Source organism: Meriones unguiculatus (assembly GCF_030254825.1).
Source record: "Meriones unguiculatus strain TT.TT164.6M chromosome 13 unlocalized genomic scaffold, Bangor_MerUng_6.1 Chr13_unordered_Scaffold_28, whole genome shotgun sequence".
NCBI classification, from domain to species: domain Eukaryota; kingdom Metazoa; phylum Chordata; class Mammalia; order Rodentia; family Muridae; genus Meriones; species Meriones unguiculatus.
The window spans coordinates 9,786,550-9,810,168 of record NW_026843644.1 but is presented as its reverse complement, the minus strand read 5'-3'; the positions used below and the strand labels follow the sequence as shown (position 1 = coordinate 9,810,168).

Sequence of the window (23,619 nt, the reverse complement as noted above, 5' to 3'; positions counted from 1 at the left end):
TCTACCATGGCAGGTAAGCTTCACTCATAAGCAGGCGAAGCTTAGAATCTTACATTATTAGTAAGAAATTTACTGTGGTCAAGCCAATAAAACATTTTCATCTTATAATTAAAAGTACAAGTTATAATGGAAAAGGGTTTAAGTTTCTCTCCATTGAGTTTGATGTTGGCTAGAGGTTTGCTGTATTTTGTCTTTACTATGTTTAGGGATGTGCCTTGTATCCCTTATCTCTCCAAGACTTAGTTAAACATGAATGGGTATTGGATTTTGTCGAATGCTTTTTGGCATCTAAGAAAATGATCATGCGGTTTTTCTCTCTCAGTTTGTTTATGATTGATTACAGTGATGGATTTTTGTCTATTGAACCTGCGTGCCTGGGATGAAGCCTACTTGGTCATGGTGGATGATATCTCTAATGTGTTCTGGGTTTTAGTTTGCAAGTATTTTATTGACTATTTTTGCATCAATGTTCTTAAGAGAGATAGGTTTGAAGTTCTCTTTTTTTGGGTCTTTGTGAGGTTTCGGTATCAAGGTGACTCTGTCTTCATAGAATGAGTTTGGTAATGTTCATTCTGCTTCTATTTCGTGGAATAGTTTGAAGAGAATTGGAACTAGCTTTTTTTTTTACTATTTTTTTATTAATTACACTTTATTTACTTTGTATCCCCCTGTGGTTTCCTCCCTCCTCCCCTCCAAATTCCTCCATTTCTTCTCCTTTACCATGCATGCCACCCCCCCCCCCCCCCAGTCCACTGATAGGGGAAGACTTCTTTTCCTTCCTTCTGATCCTAGTCTGCTAGGTCTCATCAGGAGTCGCTGCATTGTCTTATTCTGTGGCCTGGTAAAGCTGCTCCCCCCTCAGGGGGAAGTGATCAAAGAGCAGACTAATCAGTTTGTGTCAGGGACAGTCCCTGTACCCAATACCATGGAACCCACAAGGAGACTGAACTGTCATGGGCTACATCTGTGTAGGGGTTCTGGGTTATCTCTCTGCATGCTACTTGTTTTGACTATCAGTCTCAGGGAAGACCCATGTGCCCAGATTGTTTGGATTTGTTGCCCTCCTGTGGAGCTCCAGTTCCTTCCAGGTCTTACTAATTGCACCTTCTTTCACAAGATTCCCTGCAATCTCCTCAAAGGTTGGCCATTAGACTCAGAATCTGCTTTGATAGTTTGTAGAGCAGAGCCTTTCAGAGGCCCTCTGTGGCAGGCTCCTAACTTGTTCCCTGTTTTCTCCTTCTACTGATGTCCATCCTCTTTGCTGTTCTGGATGGGGATTGAGCCTTTAGCCAGATTACTTGATTACTTTCTTTAGTGTACAGATTTTAGTAGGTTTATCCTATATTTTATGTCTATATGCGTGAGTATATACCATGTGTGTCTTTCTGCTTCTGAGATAGTCCACTCAGGATGATCTTTTCCAGTTCCCCCCATTTACCTGCAAATTTCATGATTTCCTTGTTTTGTACTACTGAGTAGTATTCCATTGTGTAGATATACCACAATTTCTGTGTCCTTTCTTCAGTTGAGGGGCATCTGGGTTGTTTCCAGCTTCTGGATATTACAAATAAAGCTGTTACCAACATGGTTGAGCAAATATCCTTATTGTGTACCTGAGACACTTTTGGATATATGCCTAGAAGTGGTAAAGCTGGATCTTGAGGAAGAGCTATTCCAAATTTTTGAGAAAGCTCCAGATTGATTTCCAGAGTGGGTATGCAAATTTACATTCCCAGCATCAGTGGAGGAGGGTTCCCTTTCTCTCTCCAGCATGTGCTGTCACTTGAGCTTTTGGTTTTAGCCATTTTGAAGGATGTAAGGTGAAATCTCAGGGTTGTTTTGATTTGCATTTCCCTGAGGGCTAATGACGTTGAGCATTTCTTTAAGTATTTCTCTGCCATTCAGTATTCTTTTATCGAGAACTCTCTGTTTAGTTCTGTTTCCCATTTTTTAATTGGATTACTTAATTTGTTTCATTTTAACTTCTTTATTTCTTTATATACAGTGGATATTAGCCCTATGTTGGATATAGGGTTGGTGAAGATCCTTTCCCAATCTGTAGGTAGTCGTTTTGTCCTGAGGACTGTGTCCATTACTTTACAGAAGCTTTTCAGTTTCATGAGTTCCCACTTATTGATTGTTGCTCTTAGAGCCTGTGTTGGTGTTCTGTTCAGGAAGTTGTCTCCTGTGCCAATGAGTTCAAGACTCTTCCCCACTTCTAATTCTAACAGGTTTAGTGTGTCTGGTTTTATATTGAGGTCTTTGATCCACTTGGACTTTAGTTTTGTGAAAGAAAAATTCTCAACTTCACATGGAATAACAAGAAACCCAGAATTGCTAAAACAATCTTCTACAATAAAAGATCTTCTGGAGGTATCTCCATCTCTGATCTCAAGCTGTAATATAGAGCAACAGTAAAACAACAACAGCAACAACAACAACAACAAAAAACTAATCATCTACTCCTCTTGGGTGTGTCTGCTTGTTGCTTGTTTTTCTTTCCCCTAGGGATTTTAGGTGTGTCATTAAGTTGTTTGTATGAGATGTCTCAACCTTCTTTCCAGCAGCACTTTGTGCTATGAACTTCCTCTTAGCACTGCTTTCATTTTGTCCCATAAGATTTTATTACTATTGCTCCGTAGTACAACTTGAAGTTAGGGATGGAGATACCTCCAAAAGTTCTTTTATTATACAAAAAAGTTTTAGCTATTCTGTTTTTCTTGTTGTTGTTTCTTTGTTTCTGTTTTGGTGTTTGATATGAAATTGAGAATTGTTCTTTTAAGATCTGTGAAGCATTGGGTTGGTATTTTGATAGTAATTGCATTGAATCTGTAGATTGCTTTTAGTAGGATGGCCATTTTTACTATGTTAATGCGACCGGTCCATGAGCATCGGCAATCTTTCCATATTCTGATATATTTTTCAGTTTCTTTTTTCAGAGATGTGAAGTTCTTAACATAGAGGTCTTTCTGTTGCTTGGGCAGTTCTACCAAGATATATTATATTATTTCTGGCTATTGGAAAGATGCTGTTTCCTAATTTTGTTATCAGCCAATTTATCATTTATAATCAAGAGGAATACTGATTTTATGAGTTAATTTTATAGCAGACAGTTTACTGAAGGAGCTTATCACCTTAGAAGATCTCTAGTAAAATTTTGTGGGTCACTTATATATATATATGTATCGTCTGTGAATAGGCATATTTTGACTTCTTCCTTTTCAATTTGGACACCTTGATCGTTTTTTAGTTGTCTTATGGCTCTAGCAAGAACATAAAGTACTACCCTGAAAAGATTTGAAGAGAGTGGACAGCCTTGTATTGTCCCTGACTTTAGTGTAATTGCTTTGAGTTTCTCCCTATTGAATTTGATTTTGGCTATCAGCTTGTTGTATATTACCTTTATTATGTTTATGTATGGGCCTTGTATTCCTGATCTTTACAGGACTTTTATCGTGCACTTGGTGCACAATTTTATCAAAAGCTTTTTTTTTTGCATCTAATGAGATGAACATGTTTATTTTTTTTCTTTCAGTGAATTACAGTGATGGATCCCTGCATCCTGCATCCCTGGGATGATACCTATTTGATCATAGTGGATGATGTATTTGATGTGTACTTGGACTGGTTTTACCTGTATCTTACTAAGTAATTTTGCATCAAAGTCCATAAGGGAAATGGGTTTGAACTTTTCTTTCTTTGTTGGATTCTTGTGTGGTTTAGGTACCAGTGTGACTGTGGATTCATAGCATGAGTTTGGCAATGTTTCTTCTGTTTGAGTTTTTCAATAGTTTCTGAGGTATTGGTATGGGCTCCTCTTTGAAAGTGGTAGAATTCCATGCTAAAGACATCTGGTTCTTGGATTATTATTATTATTATTATTATTATTATTATTATTTTGGTTGGAGACTTTTGATGACTGCTTCTATTTTCTTAGGGGTTATAGGACACTTTAACCTGCTTACCTGATCTTGATTTAACTTTAGTAAGTGAAACCTATCAGGAAAATTTTTGATTTCCTTTAGATTTTTGAAACTTGTGGAATTCAGTCTTTTGAAATACTATCTAATGATTCTTTGGAGTTATTCCCCCTTTTCATTTCTGATTTTGTTTATTTGGATACAGTCTCTCTGATTTTTTGTTAGTTTGTGTAGAGGTATGTCTATCTTGTTGATGTTCTCAAAAGAAACAGCTCTTGGTTTTTACTACGATACTGATTTCATCCATGAGTTTGATTATTTCCTGCTGTCAACTCATCTTGGGTGTGTTTACTTCTGTCTGCTCTAGAGCTTTTATAGGTGTTTTTAAGTTGCTACAATGAGAATTCCTTAATTCTTTTTAGGAAGACACTTAATGTTATGAAAGTTCTTCTTAGCACTGCTTTCATTGTGTCCCAGAATGTTGCCCCTTCATTTTCATTGAATTCTTGATAATCTTTAATTTATTTCTTCCCTTACTCAGTGGTCACTGAGTTGTTCAGTTTCCATGAGATTTTTTTAGGTTTTCTCTTGTTTCCATTGTTATTGATATCTAGCTTTAATCCATGGTGGTCTGATAAGACATAAAAGGTTATTTCAACTTTATTGTACTTTTTGAGGCTCACTCTCTGTCAAAGTCAATGGGCAATTTTGGAGAAGCTTCTGTAAGGTGCTGAAAGAAGGTATATTCTTTTTGTCTGGGTGAAAATTCTGTAGATGTCTGTTAAATCTATTTGATCCATGCATATGTTAGTTTAATTGTTTCTGTATTTTCTGTCTTCATGACCTGTACTTTGGTGAGTGTGGGGTTTTGAAGTCTCCCTCTATTACTCTGGCTGTATTAGTGTATAATTTAAGCTTCAGTAATGTTACTTTTACAAATGTAGGTGCCCTTGTATTTGGAGCAAAATATTCAAAATTGAGACATCATCTTGGTGGATTTTTTTTTCTATCATATGCATCCTTTTGCTATATGTGTCCTCCCATATCTGTTTTGAATAAATTCAGTTAAAAGATTATTTTATTAGATATTAGGATGGCTTCTTTCAACTTGAATCTTGGGTCAGTTTCCTTGAAAAACCTATTTCTATCCCTTCACTCTGAGGTAAGGTCCTCTTTTGTTTTTAAGATTTTTGTATGCAGCAGATTGATAAGTCCTGTTTATGCATCCACTTTGTTAGTCTGTGTTTTTTATTGAGGAACTGTGTCCATAGACATTGAGTGATACTAATGATTAATGATTGCTAGTGCCTGTTATTTTGATTTTTAAGATTGCAGCAAGTTTTTGTGTTTCTGTTCTTTTGGTTTTGCAGCAGCTGTGTTATTTATTTTCTGTGTTTCTCTGGGTGTTGTTTACTTTCTTTGGTTTGGCTTTTCCTTCTAGTATCTTCTGTACAGTTGTAAAGCATAGACACTGGCATTTTCGAGTCCACAGCATGACCTCTCACTTGCTGTGAAGTCACTACATTCAAATCCTTAGTAAAAATGTACACTGGGTGTCGCCATTTTGGATCCTCTTCAAATCTACATCTTCTAAATGGAAATATTATTTTCTAGTGCTGGAGAAAGACACAGGACCATTTTTCAACTAATGACATGCTACACACTATACTATCTTGCATCTCATAGACAATATTTCTACTTGTGTTCAGTAGCTTTTGCATTATTTCTATGGGGAATAATTTTAATCTCACTAAACAACTGGGAAGACAAATAAACAAACTAAGCACTTTCAAAAAGAAAGCCATGTTACAGAGAGGGAAAATGAAATTCTCTTTAAAGTCAGCCAGTAATCTGTGTGGGCCACTCATATCATATGATGTCTCTCTTCAGCTGCATCCATTTCTGAGGAAAATTAAATTTATAAATGCTGCTGGAGATGAAATAAGCTTTGATGAGAACAAGAATATTAGGGAAACGTATGACATACAAAACTTTATTGCATATAGTTTTCGAAATGCATTATTACTTAAAGTGGGAAAGTTTGTCTTCAAGAGTGCACAAGATCAAGGCTTTTTCATCAATGAAGTTCTGATTCAATGGCCAAGCAACTACAAACAGGTCTGGAAATTTTTCAGTATTTAATATGATGGGAATTATTTGTAAAGAATTATAAAAAAAATGATTGTGTAATGATTCTTTGAATTTTTAAAATAATTGTGAAATTTTAATTCTTAGCTCTATTGTGACTGTTAGCTTGTGTGTGGGTGTTCATGCACACGACCACATGTGCTTCTTAAGTCCACAGTAAACTGTGGTTATCTTCTTCAGTTACTGTCAACTTTATTTTTATCTGTGTGAAACCCTTACTTTCTGATTTTGTTGAACTCAGTGGCCAGCATTACCTAGGTTCTCTCTCTGTCTTCATGATCATAAAGTTTTGATTACAGGCCTATTTTTTTCTGCACCCAGCTTGTCTTCCATCCTTTCATCATGATCAAATTCACATTTTCCTGCTTATGTGGCAAGCATGTTAAATACTAAACATCTCTTTAGTTCTGTTTGATTACTTTAAATCAGAAATGAACCAATATTTTAGAATTACATATATTTATATATACATAAATACACATACAAATGAACACATAAGGTCAGTTAATTCCTTATCTAGAATTAGATGAATTGAATTTGAATGTTTGTGTTTGTTCATAATGCAGTGAATGGATAATTGAGAGCTCATGGTGATATAGTGGTATGTATGAGTGTTTCTATATGTAAACATACACATGCACACAAACTTATGAAATTTTCACATATGTTAATTATACAGGTTAGCTGATGCTCAAGCATTCTTCCATTCACACAACTTATGGTCAAGCATATCAATAATTCCACAATGTTGTGAGCTAGCATAAACAATAAATTATGGATTTGGACACAAGACATTTCTGTAAACAATGCATATGAGCTGTCCAAAATGTGTGTCAGTTACTGAATTCATATTTCATTGCAAGAGCTGTATGCACTCTTAACAGCTGATCCAGTTATCCAGAAACACATTACTGTTAATATGTACATATTAGACAGAAACTGAATCCAAACCAAGGCAGAAAAGAGGTCTAAGATAGAAATATTCTCTCTCCTACAAAATTTCTAATATATAACAAATTAAAATTGCATTAGAATTTTATTAATTATGTGATTATCTAAGAATGCAACTGCTGAAATCCCATTTAATGACTACAATAACCTTTGAAAAGAAAGGCAAAGAACAATCACTAGCTTTGGGAGTCAAGGGTAAAAGTCACAGTAACAGATTATAATTCACCAATGGCCAAACCATTTTCATGAGAAAATTAAACTTCTTTTTGCAGCTGAATCAGAGTGCATGGGTGTTACTACAAGACTGGAAATATAAAGGTAGAAACAAGTGTGCCTGGAGGCAAGTATGATTGGATTCTTGTCTTAAAAACAAACTGTTCCAATATTCATACAATAAAATGAGTTCTGGCTGGCTGCATCACAGAAGAGAATATGTTGATGCCCCATACATTTCACACAGGCTAGGTAGTAATGAGTCATGGTTTGGTCACATAAAGGGATGTTGAACATTTAGTATTGAAAAGCATGGTAAATTTAAATCTCCATTCTACATTCCCACATTAAAACCTCAGAGTTCCTCATAAACAAATACAATTTTCATAGGTTATGTGTATTTAGCCTAAACTATTTTAAACTGATGCTCAATATCATGACCAGTTTTTCTGTGTTGCTTTCAGACTCCTCAATCTGTATGTACACAGAGCTGTGGTCCAGGATTCTGGAAAGTTCTACAAAAAGACAGACCTTTCTGCTGTTTTTCTTGTGCATTTTGTCCAGAGCAGCACATTTCCAACCAGACAGGTAGAAAAATAATACTTTTACTCAAAATGTTTGGGAATGCAGAGGGGGAAAGTTAAGAAGTGACTTTGGTGTCATAATGTAGTGCTGTTCCCTATGTCTCTAACATTCATCCCTTAATCCATTATTAATCATTGCTGAAGCCACACAATGTGTGAAGTTTAGAGTAGCAAATCTCATGCTATTGTGTCATATGCTCCCTACTTTTAAAAACCTGCCTTTTGGTGCATGGAAGGGCCATCTTAGCTCTTGAAGTGTACCAGCTCTTGCAGTGTTCCCCATTAAATATGAGATCTCCAGCTGTCCAGGATCTATTTGTATTTCTGTGTTTAACAAGCCTAATGATTCTTGCCTCAAAGTAACTCCAGGAAAACTACATGTCTGATTGTTTCTGAATGTACAAGAAACTGAACTGCATTTACAACACAGTTGTCATTTTCAGTATCAACAATAGGAAAAAAGCAAGTCTTTGTAAATGAAAACATGGCTGCCTATTTAGGGTTGTGGTCAACTGTGTGATAACATATATAAGTAACATCATATGGAATGAGCAGGTTGCATTGTTATATACAAACACACACACAAAGAGAAACATATTTAATGAGAAAAGGGGCTATGTATTTGAGAGTGAATAAATATAAGGTGGGTCCAGGAGAACGTTTAGAGAAATGAAAAAGAAGAATCATAGTGAGGTAATTATATTATTTTTAAAATGAAAATTTTTACAAGAAAATAAAAAGTCAGAAGGAAAATACATTAATATAATGGTGAGAATCTACTATTTATTCTATTATAAAGGCCAATCCTTAGACAACCATAATACAAACAGAATTTTTATGTATTATTAGAAATGATCAAATGTTGAAAATTAAATATTCTTTATATTCTGAGATCTAATGCTATCATAGGTTAAATTCCTTGCAGAGTGACACATGACTTCAATTCCTATGTTAAAAAGATATGGAGAGAGCAGAGAGCCTTGCCTTATCCCTGGTTTCAGTGAAATAATGAAGCTTACAAAGGTCATGAATTAAATACCTAATAGAAGTCCTCAGTTGGGATTGAGTTTCTCTCTGTTTAGGTTAATGTTGGCTATAGGGTTGCTGTATATTGACTTTACTATGTTTAGGTTGTGCTTTGTGACCCTGATCTCTCCAAAATTTTATACATGAACAAGCATTGGATTTTTGGAATCTATGGAAATGATCATGGAATTCTTTTCCTTCTGTGTGTTTATGTGGTGGATTAAATTGATGGATTTCTATAGACTGAACCAATCCTGCATGCCTGGGATAAAGCTTATTTGACAGTAGTGGATGAGATCTTTTATGTGTTCTTGTATTTGTTTTGAGAGTATTTTACTGAGTTTTTTGTGTCATTGTTCATGACGGAAATTGGTCTGAAATTCATGTCTTTCTTGGGTCTTGACTGTGACATGACTGCATCTTCATCAAATTAATTTGTTAATGTTCCTTCTATTTCTATTTTGTGGGATTGTTTGAAGACTATTTGTATTTACTCTTCTTTGAAGTCTAGTCGAATTCTGAGCTGAAACCATCTGGCCCTGGGCTTTTTTGGATAGGGACTTTTGATGACTTCCTCTATTTCCTTGGGGAAGATAGGATGTTTTATTTACCTGATCTTGATTTAACTTTGCTAAGTGGAATCTACCATGGAAATTGTCCATTTTATATAGATATTAAGTTTTTGTGATGTATAGACTTTTGAAGTAAGACCTAATGATTCCTTCGATTTCCACGATTTCTGTCCTTCTATCACCCTTTTCCTTTTTTATTTTGTTCATTTGGATAGTGTCTTTCTGCCTTTTAGTTACTTTGGCTAAGAGTTTGTCTCTCTGGTTGATATTCTCAAAGAATCAGCTCTTGGTTTCAATGATTCTTTGAATCATTTCATTTCTAGTATATTGATTTCAGCACTGAATTTGATTATTTCCAGCCCTCTACTCCTCTTGGCCCTGTCTACATCTTGTTGTATTATTCATGGTCTTTCAGTCGTGTTATTAGATTGTTTGTATGAGATGTCTCAAATTCCTATATGAAGGCACTTAGTGCTATGAATTTTCCTCTTATCACTGCTTTCATTGTATCCCATATATTTGGGTGTGTTGTGCCTTAATTTTCATTGAATTCTAGGACATCTTTAATTACTTTTTTATTTTTCTATGACACCTGTTATTGAGTAGAATTGTTCAGGTTCCATGTGTATGTGTAGGCATTTTGCTCTTTCTGTCATTGTTGAGGTCCAGATTTAGAATGGTCCAGATTTACATGGTTCTGTAATTGGATCCAAGGGATTATTTCAGTCTTATTGTATGTGTTAAGACTTGTTTTTTGCCTGAATATATGTTCAATTTTGGAGAAAGTTCCTTGATTTGCAGAGAAGACATATTTGTGTCTGGGTGACCATTTTTGAGGACTTCTATTAGGTATTTGATTCATGACCTATATAAGCTTCATTATTTCACTGTTTAGCTTCTGTGACAATGATCTGTCACTTGGTGAGAGTGAGGTGATGAAGTTTACCATTATTACTGTGTTGGGACTAATATGTGGTTGAAGTTTTTTTTTTTTTTTTTCAATGCAGTTTATTCAGGAACCTTGAACAATCCTCGGACCCTGGGGAAAGCCAGTCCACAGCTTAAATAGCCTCTGGGTAGCCACCCCAGGCGTGCCACGTGTACAATGCAGATAGGTCCACACACATGGAAGCAAGCCAGATCCTTAGCCTTAGCCAAATGTGGAATTGTTCGTGACAGAGAGCACTCACCATCGGGAAGGTGGAAGGCAGAAACCAGCTCCATCTTTAAGGCATAGCATTCCGCAGCTCTCTACAGTTCCCCCTTTTTGTTTTAGACACATCAGGCAAGAGTAGAGGTCTGATCTCTGATATTAGAAATAAATAGGGACTTTGTACTGATGTTCATTTAGGTGTCATCCACCCAAAGAACATCAGACCCGTCCGATACCTTTTTCTCAGAGGCGGGACCTGGGGCATCAACCCGCATGCAATCAGACATGCTCTTCTCTGGGTCCAAAGCGGCTGACCCTGAGTGCAGTGCTTAGCCTCGCATCCTGAGTGTATCATTTTAGCTTTTTATGGTATCCAACCATGCTTGGGGAGAATGTCCTGCTTCAATGGCTGTAAAGGCCTGAATGATCATGGCTGCATCACACTGTTGTGAGACTCTAATCTTGCATATATACCACAGGCAAACCAAGGAGACCAACACCAGAAGGCCTGCTAATGCTCCCATGCCCGCCCATTCCTTCAGATGATTCATGGCTGCAGCAATCCATGTTGATAAGCCTGTGGCTAGTCCTGCATCCACTCTGGTAGAATTTACTGTGACAATGGCCACTCTCAGCTGCTCCATCGTAGTATCGAATTCTCCAGTCCAATGACCTAAAATATAGCTCAACAATTGTTTAGACAAATTTGCAGCACAGGAAAAATTCTCATCTTGTATGCTAGTGACACAAAGTCCAGCATACTTTCATTGACAGCCAGGTTGAGCGATTTGCCATAGGGTATCAATTTGCTCCTGCAAGAGGTCAATCCTCTGATTGACCACAATCAAGCTTCCTTTTAGTTGAGCATTAATTCCTTTATGTACAACTAAGGCATGAGCTACATTGGCTAAATGATTATTCAGGGTCTGAGCAGTCTGCCCAGTATGACTCATGGCTAATGCCCTGGTGGTAGCTCCAACAGCCGCCAATGAGATGGTAGTAACAATGGTGGCTGTAGTTCAAAGATCCCTTTTCTGTCTGAAGAGAGTCATAGCATGAGGGGCATCAATGGGCACAGGCACCCAGTGAGGCATGCGAGTAACCAGGGCATACCTAAATTTACTAGCATTCCAGCATTGGTCAAAAAAACAAGTATCATTACCACAATTACTTGGCTCTATCTGGCTAATAATGAATAAAAATGGGATATAAACAAACAGGTGTGGGCTTATAGGAAATATTATGAGAAGCCTTAACCCCTCATTGGAACATCCTGCGTCAGTTCTAGAACTAGCAGTGGTGGTGTCCGAGGTCTGAGTAGGTTCACGAGACCATTGCCCCCAGGGGTGACACGTGCTCCATGCCCATTGACTAACTCCATGTTTTCCTCCAATTTTGAAAGTCATTTAAGGTTCTGAAATTATTTTTTCCCTTTTTATAAAAATTTTTCATCAATTACACTTTATTCATTCTGCATCCCCCCATAAGTCCCTCCCTCCTCCCCTCCCAATCCCACCCTCCCTCCTCCCTCTGCTTGAATGCCACTCCCCAAGTCCACTAATAGGGGAGGTTCTCCTCTCCTTTCTGATCTTAGTCTGTCAGTTCACATCAAAAGTGGCTGCATTGTCCTCTACTATGGCCTGGTAAGGCTGCTCCCCCCCAGAGGGAGGTGATCAAAGAGCAGGCCAATCAGATTATGTCAGAGGCAGTCCCTCTTCCCATTACTATGTAACCCAATTGGACTCTGAAGTGCCCTGGGCTACATCTGTGCAGGGGTTCTGGGTTATCTCCATGAATAGTCCTTGGTTGGAGTATGAGTCTCTGGGAAGTTCCCTGTGTTCAAATTTTCTTGTTTTACTCTCCTTGTGGAGACCCTGTCCTCTCCAGCTCTTACTATTTCCCAGTTCTTACCTAAAATTCCGTTCACCTGCCCAACAGTTGCCCATCCGGCTCAGCATCTGCTTTGATAGTCTGAAGGGCAGAGGCTTTCAGAGGCCCTCTGTGGTAGGTTCCTAGGTTGTTTCCTGTTTTCTTCTTCTTCTGATGTCCATCCTCTTTGCCGTTCCAGATGGGGATTGGACATTTTAGTTAGGGTCCTCTCTCTTGCTTAGTTTCTTTAGATGCACACGTTTTAGTGGGTTTGTCCTATGTTGTATGTCTATATGAGTGAGTATATACCATGTGTGTCTTTTTGCTTCTGGGACAACTCACTCAGGATGATCCTTTCCAGATCCCACCATTTACCTGCAAATTTCATGATTTCCTTATTTTTCATTGCTGAGTAATATTCCATTGTGTAGATGTACCAGAATTTCTGCATCCATTCTTCAGTTGAGGGGCATCTGGGTTGTTTCCAGCTTCTGGCTATTACAAATAAAGCTGCTACAAACATGGTTGAGCAAATGTCCTTTTTGTGTACTTGAGCCTCTTTTGGATATATGCCCAGGAGTGGTATGGCTGGATCTTGAGGAAGCGCTATTCCTAGTTGTCTGAGAAAGCGCCAGATTGATTTCCAGAGTGGTTGTACAAGTTTACATTCCCACCAGCAGTGCAGAAGGGTTCCCCTTTCTCCACAACCTCTCCAGCATGTGTTGTCACTTGAGTTTTTGATCTTGGCCATTCTCATGGGTGTAAGGTGAAATCTCAGGGTTGTTTTGATTTGCATTTCCCTAATGGCTAGTGAGGTTGAGCATTTCTTTAAGTGCTTCTCTGCCATACGGTATTCCTCTACAGAGAATTCTGTTTAGCTCTGTTCCCCATTTTTTAAGTGGATTACTTGGTTTGCTGCTTTTCAGCTTCTTTAGCTCTTTATATATACTGGATATGAGTCCTCTGTCAGATAAAGGGTTGGTGAAGATTCTTTCCCAATCTGTAGGTGGTCGCTTTGTTTTGATGACGGTGTCCTTTGCTTTACAGAAGCTTTTCAGTTTCACGAAGTCCCATTTATTGGTTGTTGCTCTTAGAGCCTGTGCTGTTGGTGTTCTGTTCAGGAAGTTTTCCCCTGTACCAATGAGTTCTAGGGTATTTCCCACTTTTTTTTCAAGCCAATTTAATGTGTCTGGTTTTATGTTGAGGTCTTTGATCCACTTGGACTTCAGTTTTGTGCAGGGTGACAAGTATGGATCTATTTTCATTTTTCTACATGTAGACATCCAGTTAGACCAGCACCATTTATTGAAGATGCTATCTCTTTTCCATTGTATGGTTTTGGCGCCTTTGTCAAAGATCAGGTGTCCATAAGTGTGTGGGATTATTTCTGGGTCTTCTGTTCGGTTCCATTGATCCACCATTCTGTTTCTATGCCAGTACCATGCAGTTTTTAAAACTGTTGCTCTATCGTACAACTTAAGATCAGGGATGGAGATACCTCCGGAAGATCTTTTATTGTAGAGGATTGTTTTAGCAATTCTGGGTTTCTTGTTATTCCATATGAAGTTGAGAATTTTTCTTTCCAGGTCTGTAAAGAATTGTGTTGGTAGTTTGATGGGCATTGCATTGAATCTGTAGATTGCTTTTGGTAAGATGGCCATTTTTACTATGTTAATCCTACCAAGCCATGAGCATGGGAGATCTTTCCATCTTCTCATATCTTCTTCTAATTCTTTCTTCATATATTTGAAGTTTTTTCCATACAAGACTTTGACTTCCTTGGTTAGGGTTACTCCGAGGTACCTTATGTCATTTGTGGCTATTGTGAAGGGTGTTGTTTCCTTAATTTCTTTCTCAGCCCTTTTGTCTTTTGTATACAGGAGGGCTACTGATTTTTTTGAGTTAATTTTGTATCCTGCCACTTTGCTGAAGGTGTTTATCAGCTGTAGGAGTTCCCTGGTAGAGTTTTGGTTGAAGTTTTAATAATGTTTCTTTTACAAATTCAGGTGCCCTTCTATTTGGGGCATAGTTGTTCAAGATATTGTTGTCCTCATGGTGGATTTTTCTATGATGAGGACAAAGTATCCTTCACTTCTCTTTTGAATAATTTCATTTGGAAGACTATTTTATTACATGTTAAGATGGTAGTGCCACTTACTCCTGGGTTCCATTTGATTGGAAAATCTTTTTTTAGCACTTTACTCCAAGGTAGTGTGTATCTTTGGGGCTGAAGTGTGTTTATTGTATGCAGCAGAAAGTAGGATTTTGTTTTCATAACTATTCTGTTAGCATGTGTCTTTTTATTGGATTGCTTACTCCATTGATGTTGAGAGATACTAGTCATCAATCAATTTCAGTTCCTTTTATTGTGGTGTTATTGCAGATAGTGTATTTATGTGCTTGTTTTCTTTTGATTTTTCTTCTGATCTTATCTATATCGTGTGTTTTGTGGGTGTAGTTGATCTCATTGAGTTGGAGTTTTCGTTCTAGTACCTTCTCAAAGTCAGGGATAGTGCACAGACATTGTTTAAACTTAGTTTTGTTATGGGATGTCTTGTTTCCTCCATCTCTGTTGAATATAAGTTTTGCTGAGTACAGTAGTCTGCTCTGGCATCTGTGGTCTCTTTGCTTCTGCATGACATCCCCCCAGGGTCTTCTGGGTTTCATATGCTCTTGGAAAGTCTGGTGTGGTCCTAATAGGTCTGCCTTTATATGTCACTTGATCTTTTTCCTTTGTGCTTTTGATATATTTTTTCTTCATTGTGTAGATTTATTGTTTTGATTATTTTATGGCAAGAGAATTTTCTTTTCTGTTCTAGTCTATTTAGTGTACTGTAAGCCTCTTGTATGTTTAAGGTTATCTCTTTCTTAAGGTTGGAGAAATTTTCTTCTATGATTTTTATTAAGAATATATTCTGCACCTTGGAGCCTGGAATCATCTGTTTAGTCTATTCCTATTGTTCTTAGGTCTCACATTTTCATGGCGTCCTTGAACTTTTCTGATTGTATGTTTTCTTTGAGAGATAAATCAGTTTCTTCAATTGTATCTTCAATGCCTGAGATTCTCTCCTCCATTTCTTGTATTTTGTAGGTGCTGCTTATCTCTGTGGTACTTGATCTCTTCTCTACGTATTCCATCTCCAGGGTTTTCTGTGTGTTTTCTTATTGATTCAAATTCCATTTCCAAGAATTGAATAATTTTAATAATTACCTTCACCTGTTTGTGGTTTCTTATATTTGATGGTCTCTCTGTTTGCCCTCTATTTCCCTGTATTTCTTTGGGACATTTGTTCTTTTCTTCTTTATATGTCTATAATAATTGCATAAACATAGATTTAATGTCCCTTTTCTGTGTTTCAGCTGTATTAGAATAACCATTGCTCTCAGGGGTGGGTTCTGGTGGAGCTGGGATGTCCCAGTTTTTGTTGACTGTGTTTCTATGCTGGCCTTTGGCCATCTAGTTCTCTGTAGACTTACCCGTTTCTTCCTGAAAAGTATACCAAAGACTGGATCCTCCTGTCTTTGGAGTTTAGAGTAGTATTCAGGAAGATGCCAAATGTACAGTTGCTCAGGAATAGATACTGGCAGTTCAGATGCCAGCATCTTGAAGGGTAGGGCACATGGCAGTGAATGGACACAAACATGTAGGGACTGGTGAATTGAAGGACAAGGGTGTGCATGCACTGAACAATAAACTTTGGAGTTCAGGTACTGGTGGTCATCATTAGCAAGGTGCAGGTGCCTCAGGTTGTGTCTCTGGGATTCCTCAGAACAAAGCTGGGCTGCCGCTTACAGGCCTGCCCCAAACTGTGCTCCCTGTACTCAGATTCCTCTGAGCTCTGCCTTCTTGGACCTGCCATCCCTGTAATTTTATTGTTCACATGGTGTCCACAGGGTGACCAGTAGAACAGTGGCTTGGTGTCTTAGATGCTCTCCCAGTAAACCCGAACCTGCCCTACAGGGAGTAGGAGGGATCCAAAGTCTGGCTTCTAGAGCAAACAGTCCCTGGATATGGGGATTCAAACTCACTGGAGTATATGAAGGGGCAGGTGGCCCAAATTTTGCTACTCCTGATTCTGTGAGAAGGCCACAGAGGGCCTGGATCAGATGGACTCCATTTCCTGGATGACCTGTCCAGAACAAGAAGCAGCAAAGTTGATGCTCTGGATCTAGCAACCTGTCCATACACTGGTCTCAGAGTCTCTGCATCTCTGCCCCTCAGATAAGGTGCACACTTGTCTCCACCATCTTGGATTCTCCTTGTTTTGATCTTTCATCCTTTTCTTTTTTGGCGGGAGCCTTTTGTAATTTTTTTAATTTACACTTGGGTCTATTCAGGTCTATTTAGGTTGCTGAATTATTATTGAATTCATCTTTGACTAATGGTTGCTTGGACAAATCTAAAACTTATCTATCTCATGACCATTTTTAAGCTGACTAGAATATAGTATGTTTTAAAATATTTCCTTAGAATATTATGAATTTCGTTGAATTCTGCAGTGATGTTTTTCTGTAATTTCCGATTCTGTTAATTTGAGTACTCTATTTTTTCCTTAATTTACTTGAGATATAGATCTGTCAATTCTCTTTATCTTCAGAAAGAGACAGCTCTTCCTTTGGTTACTTCTATGTATTGTGTTCGTTGTTTCTGTTTCACTCATTTCTATTACAAAGTTATTATTTATTTTTATTATATTATTAATTAATTTGTGTACTATTACAGCATCTGTTCACACCTCTTCTTTCAGACCCTCCCTCTCACCTCACCTCCCAACCCAATGTACCCTCTTCCCTTTCTTTCCAAAAAAAGAAGTCCCCCATGGATATCAACCAACCTTGGCATATAAAGTTTCAATAAGAATAAGCACAACTTCTGTTATTGAGGCTACACAAGGCAGTCAAATTAGGTGACAAAAGAGTCAGAGAAAGCTTTGGTCTTGCTCTTAGGTGTTCCCATAAAGACAAAGCTGCACAACCATTATATATGTGCAGAAATCCCATATCTGTCCCATGCATGCTTTACAGTTGGCAGTTCATTCTCTGTGAGCTTGTGCCAGGAGCCTTTCTGTGGGGCAATCCTGAGCATGGAAAGGAGAGGTTTTTGCCTGCAGGGTGCTCCAGAGAGCAGATGAGGGGTCAACGATGAGAGGGAGTTAGTCAGCTGATGTGGTCAGTGGAATCTAGCAGCTGACTTATAACATTAAGACCTTTCTTTGGCTCTGACTTATTGTTGACAAGGCTCTTCTTGTTTATACAAGTTTCACAGTACAAACACAGATTAATGATTATACAAGTGGTACAGAATGGATGTTTGATTTTTTTCATTATCCAGGGATAAAAGTTCAGTTACAATTTAAAAAGTACACACAAAACATATTTGATTATCATTATTAGCCCTATAACTCTACTTTAAAGAATCTAAAGAATGTCTCCTTCACAGAAAACACATTTAATATGTGAAAGCCTGCTTTTAAGCTAGTATTGTTTGCAGTATGAGTGCAGTCCAGAGAAACAAAAAAAAAAAAAAAACATTTTAACTGGTCTTTTTATGCATAGCAAATACAAAGAAATATCTTCTTTTATTATATGTATCATTATTTATGCTACAAACTAGAAAAAGTTTATTTAAGTCAATCTATCTTATTTACTAAGTTTTATTCTGTCAGGAGTGTACCCTATGTGACCTTCTATCTTTAAACTACATTTTCAGGGAGCTCTAAGCTTATAATAAAAGATCTTAAACCTATACATGAATCTCCAGGCCTCTCAGGGTATGCATATTGCCTTTGTTTACCCTGCACCAATATACTGTTTAGGGGCACATACCGCAAGAAAACTCCTGAAATAATGGTCTCATCTCTCTATCTGCTTATCTCTGCTTAACAGTTTCCAGGGCATAAAGAAGATTTTCAAATAGTGGACAGATAAAGTTAAGTTTAGTATTTTCATAAGGCTCAGGTCTCATCAGGGCTGGCTGCATTGTCTTCCTCTATGACCTGGTAAGGCTGCTCCCTGTTATGGGGAGTTGATCAAAGAGCCAGCCACTGAGTTTAATTCAGAGGCAGTCCCTGTTCCCCTTACAATGCAGCCAGCTCTGATGAGACCTGATAGGCTAGGGTTAGAGGGAAGGGGAGGAAGACCTCCCTATCAGCAGACTTGGAGAGGGGTATGGTAGGATATGAGTGTGGGAAGATGTGGAGGGCATGAGCAAGGGTGCTACAGCTAAGGTACAAAGTGAATAAACTATAAATAATTAAAAATGCCTAATTAAAAAAGACTCAGACATAATTTTTATGTAGAAAAAAAAGAACAGAAATTGAATCAAAGTGCAGAAAGTCCCCAGTAATGCAACAAACAATTAAAAAAAATAGAAGTTAGAGATAGAACAATTGTAACAATCTCAGCTTTGCTGGAATAGCACCAAGCAACTATACTGGCTCATGACTCTCAACAATTTCAGTGAATATGGCTCTGTCATTCTCCCTTTGTGATTTAACATTTTTGTAGATTTATGGTATTTATAACATGCAGGTCATTTTTCAGTCTTCAGAATATTACTGGAAGAACAAGAGTGAAAATTAGAACAATTCCCAGGATTATTCTGGAATTAATAATGAAATACAAAGAGTCTTATCCTGAGTCAAAGGACGTCAGAGACTATAGAAATTTATTTGATCCCCCTCCAGCCTCACCCTCCCTCCCTCCTCCTTCCCTAGGTCCCTCCCCCAATCCACTGATAGGGGAGGTCCTCCTCCCATACCATCTCACCCCAGCTCATCAGGTCTCACCAGGACAGGCTGCAATGTCCTCCTCTGTGGCTTCCACCCAGGGGAAGATGATCAAAGAGCCAGCCACTGAGACAAACCACTGTTCCACTTATTAGGAAATGCACACTGACACCAAGCTGCCATGGGCCACATCCGAGCAGAGGGTCTAGGTCTTCCCCATGCATGGTCCTTGATTGAGGGGATGGGGCTATAGCCATGATACAGAGTAAATAAATTGTAATAAATGAATTAGAAACCTTATCTTCAATATACATTTTATGTAATATATAGGATGTGTCAGTATATTAAATATAATTATCATAATGTGTTCAATGTGTTTTGTGACTGATAGTGGGTTCTATATTGTATTAGGCATTAAGATAGTAATATATACAACAAGGTTTAGGTTAAATTCCAGAGGTGTTGTTTTGGTTAATAAAGAACCAATGCAAAAAAGATGAGGTGAAATTAAAAAACAAAATTCAAAAAACAATGAATGGTAATTACACCAGAATAGAACAATTAAATGTGGTTATGAGATTTAGTTTTAATACTTGTTTAAACCAAATAAAATTATGTTTCTTTTTCCCATTCCCTTTCTTTCATCTAGTTCCTTCTGAGTATCCTCTCATGCCTTTCCTCAAATTGATAACCTCTTTTTTCTGTGATTAGTATTGTTTATTGTATTAATTGATGTATGTATATGTATGCATAAATATATAAATATTAATGTGTTTGTTTTGTTGATTGTGCATTTGAAAAGTGAAAAGACATATTATTGAAGCAAGTACCACAGACCAAGAGGATAAAAATTAAAGTCAGAAAAAGTAAAAAAAAAAAAAAAGAAAAGAAATTTATTTGAAACTTCCACAGCTGAGATAGGTAATTATTAGTCTGAGATTATAGCTGGAGTTTATTGATGCAAGGGTTATATATTTACCACCAAATCAGAACTGTTCCATAGGTCATGGAGGGGAGACCTAACTTATTCCCATATTACCTTAGAAAAATTATAGGAATGGGATAACAAATATACACTAAAACAGTGAGTAACAAGAAAAATGAGAAGAACCCATGATGATGGAAACAAGGAAGTGTTTTTATACATTGATGTCACCAAAATACAATGTACACATACTTAGAAACTCAAAGTGTAAAAAAAGATTTGAAGGCTCACTTGACAGTATTACTTTATCTGAATACGAGTAAAATAGATTTCACTGTCCTTGAGAAACAGTGATAAGCTGCTTGGAAGAAAGCTTATTTTTAATTAAACAAGATAAACAGTACAAATGTGAATTATAATGTTTTCATGTACTTGGCAGTAACAGGAAGCAGAATATACGAGAATACACACATCACTGGAAAGCACTTTAAATGTGCAACAAATAGATATTTATATAAGGTGAAATGTTGATCCAATTTCTCCATACAGACCAGCAGGAGTGCATCACTTGCCCAAGTCATGAGTACCCAAACCCTGAGAGAAACAACTGTCTGCCCAAGGCAGTGACCTTCCTTTCATTTGAGGATCCTCTGGGCATGGCACTGGCATGCACAGCTATGTGCGTCTCTGTCAGCACAATTGCAGTTTTGGGAGTCTTTCTGAAACACCGAGAATCAGCAATTGTTAAGGCCAATAACAGGACTCTCAGCTACACCCTGCTCATCTCCATCCTCCTCTGCTTCCTCTGTTCCTTTCTCTTCATTGGACGCCCAAACACAACCACCTGCACACTGCAACAAATAACATTTGCACTTGTGTTCACCTTGGCTATTTCCACCATTTTGGCAAAAACTATAACTGTAATTCTGGCCTTTAGGGTCATGAAACCAGGAAGAACAATGAGAAGGTTGTTTGTCTCAGGCATCTATAATGCTGTCATCCCTATCTGTGTCCTGATCCAACTTATTCTCTCTGCAGTCTGGCTGGGAACCTCACCTCCTTATATTGACACAGATGAACACTCTGAACATGCTCATGTCATCATTTTATGCAACAAGGGCTCAGTCACTGCCTTCTACTGTGTGCTGGCTTACTTAGGGACCCTGGCCTTAGGCAGCTTCACTGTGGCTTTCCTGGTAAGGAACCTGCCTGATACATTCAATGAGGCCAAGTTCCTGACATTCAGCATGCTGGTCTTCCTCAGTGTCTGGGTCATCTTCATCCCTGTGTACCAGAGCACCAAGGGCAAAGCCGTCATGGCTGTGGAGGTCTTCTCCATATTGGCCTCTAGTTCAGGGCTGCTGGGGTGCATCTTCTTCCCTAAGTGCTACATTATTCTCTTACGACCTGATAAAAACTCTTTGAGATGTATTAAAAACAAAAAATAGCAAATAAAAATTGATCATTATGATGTATTAGTTTTCTTTTTTCTAATAAAACCCATTAGTATACTAAAATTAAATTATTTACCCACTTTTAAATAACTTTTTCTTAAATGTATATTTAAACAAAAATAAGAGCCCCTCATTTTGTTGGACAATCACAATCTATTTTAGAATAGAAGCTCCTGCTGAAAACACATTTTAGTAAATTATGCATGTTATTTTTTAATTTTTGGACAATATATATATATTCAAATTGTAATTACATGAAAGTAATTGAGATAAATGGTACATGAACAAATACTTGTTTTCTTTTTTATTTTAGGGAGTGTTTAGCCCTGTTATATACAGGGCTTTGGGTGATATCTGAGATTCTTCTATAGACCAAGCATGAAAATCAATTTCTGAAAAGGGATTGGTGGTGTGTCTTTTAAACAGTTGAGCCATTCCAGAAATTAGAGTAGAGAATTTTCTAAACAGAAATTATAAATCTGCTGCCTGACTCAGCTCTCTTTTCCTTGACATACGTAAAAATGACTCAACATCCCACTCTACAAATACTTGCTCAGTCACCTTCATTGCTATTCTGTTCACAATAGGTAGGGAATGGAAACTCATAAATATGTTTAACATGATAAATATCATACATATAAATAGATGTAAGTAAAAAAAACATAATTTAGGTAATCCATATCCAGAAGACAAATATCTTTCATTCTCTACTCTGGGGCATCTAGCTCCAAATGTTGGTTTGTGAGTATTCACCATGGAATAACTGTAGAAACAAGAAAGCATGGTAGGGAAGCAATACAACGTCAGGTACAATTGATGCCATTGGGATAAACCAGGGGAGGTACTCTAATTATGAAGGAGGATAAATATAAAAGAAGGAAATGGTTGAAATAACAGTAAATATTTGAAAGAGTTTTCAGCAATCATATTGTGAATTATCTACATAAAATCCCTGTAATACATATAAGTCCATTCATGAATATAAACATGTTGCAATAATCTAGATGTTTTTGATAATGCATACAAATAAGTATAGTTCACCACTGACCAAATTTTATGCTACTGCTATATCTAACCTGAAAACTACAGCCCATTTCCAGCCTGAAAAGATGCTTTTTGTTTGGTCTGAAATACCTGAAAATGACAGGATACAGAATGAGGAACTAGGAAAATGAAGAGGTGCCATGCTAACTCCTGAAAGTTTAATTTCCACCAAGTGTCAGGTTCTTGGAACATAACTTTATAGTTGTTCTCAAGTGCCTGCTTTTCAACAATACATAAGACATTGAAGACATGGCATGCACACTTGTGGGTGCTCGCGTTCCCCTTAACATTCACCACAGTCCACCTAAAGAGGTAAGTACACACCAACCCAGCCATACACCCTTCACTCTCCAATGGTAACCTGTCTACAAGAGTTGCTGGTGTGCTTGTGGCACAAATTTCATGGAAGTGACCAATTAATATCTGATTGAGTTTCAGGAGGCCCACTCCATGAAAAGGAACCTTGAGCCAACACAGCTTGGGTGGCCAGGAGCATGAGTCTACATAGGCCAAGGACATCAGAGAAATGTAAATGCTATAGTTGCGCTAAAGGCGCACAGCCATGCTCACAGATTGGTGCCTTGCTCAGCCATCATAGAAAACTTCTTCCTGCAGCAGATGGGAACAAATACAGAGACCCACATCCAGTTGATTCGCAGACAGTGAGAGGCCTTGGACCATTCCACCCTAAATGAGATGTCTCCAGCAATTCCCCCCCAAGGGCTCAAGGAACTCTGTGCAGAGTGTAAGCACCAAAGGGAATGAAGGACAAGGGTAACAAGGCCTTGTAAACACAGCAGGACCAACACACATATGAATGAACCCTGACCCACAAGCTAGCTTTTCTATCACATTCCCCTGTCGGGGCTACCTTGCCACACCACAGGGGAAGAGGATGCACTGTGTCCTGATGTGACTTGATATGGTGGTGTGGGTGGGTGGACACAGGGGAGGGGATGATCCCCTTCTCTGAGGAGGCAGGTGAGGGGTGATAGGGAAAACAGGAAGAGTAGAACCAGGGGGAAGTGAGGG

At 37.9% G+C, this 23,619-nt stretch overlaps 1 protein-coding gene across 1 annotated transcript; it reads left to right on the top strand.

Annotated features, from left to right (window-relative positions):
* Positions 1–7,705: 7,705 nt before the first annotated feature.
* LOC132650678 (vomeronasal type-2 receptor 116-like) lies at positions 7,706–21,537 on the top strand (the record flags this gene model as incomplete). The annotated part of the gene is made up of 2 exons (XM_060376021.1): positions 7,706–7,820; positions 20,639–21,537. Coding segments are annotated over 2 exons (1,014 nt in total), but the record flags the coding sequence as incomplete, so codon positions are not given.
* Positions 21,538–23,619: the final 2,082 nt, after the last annotated feature.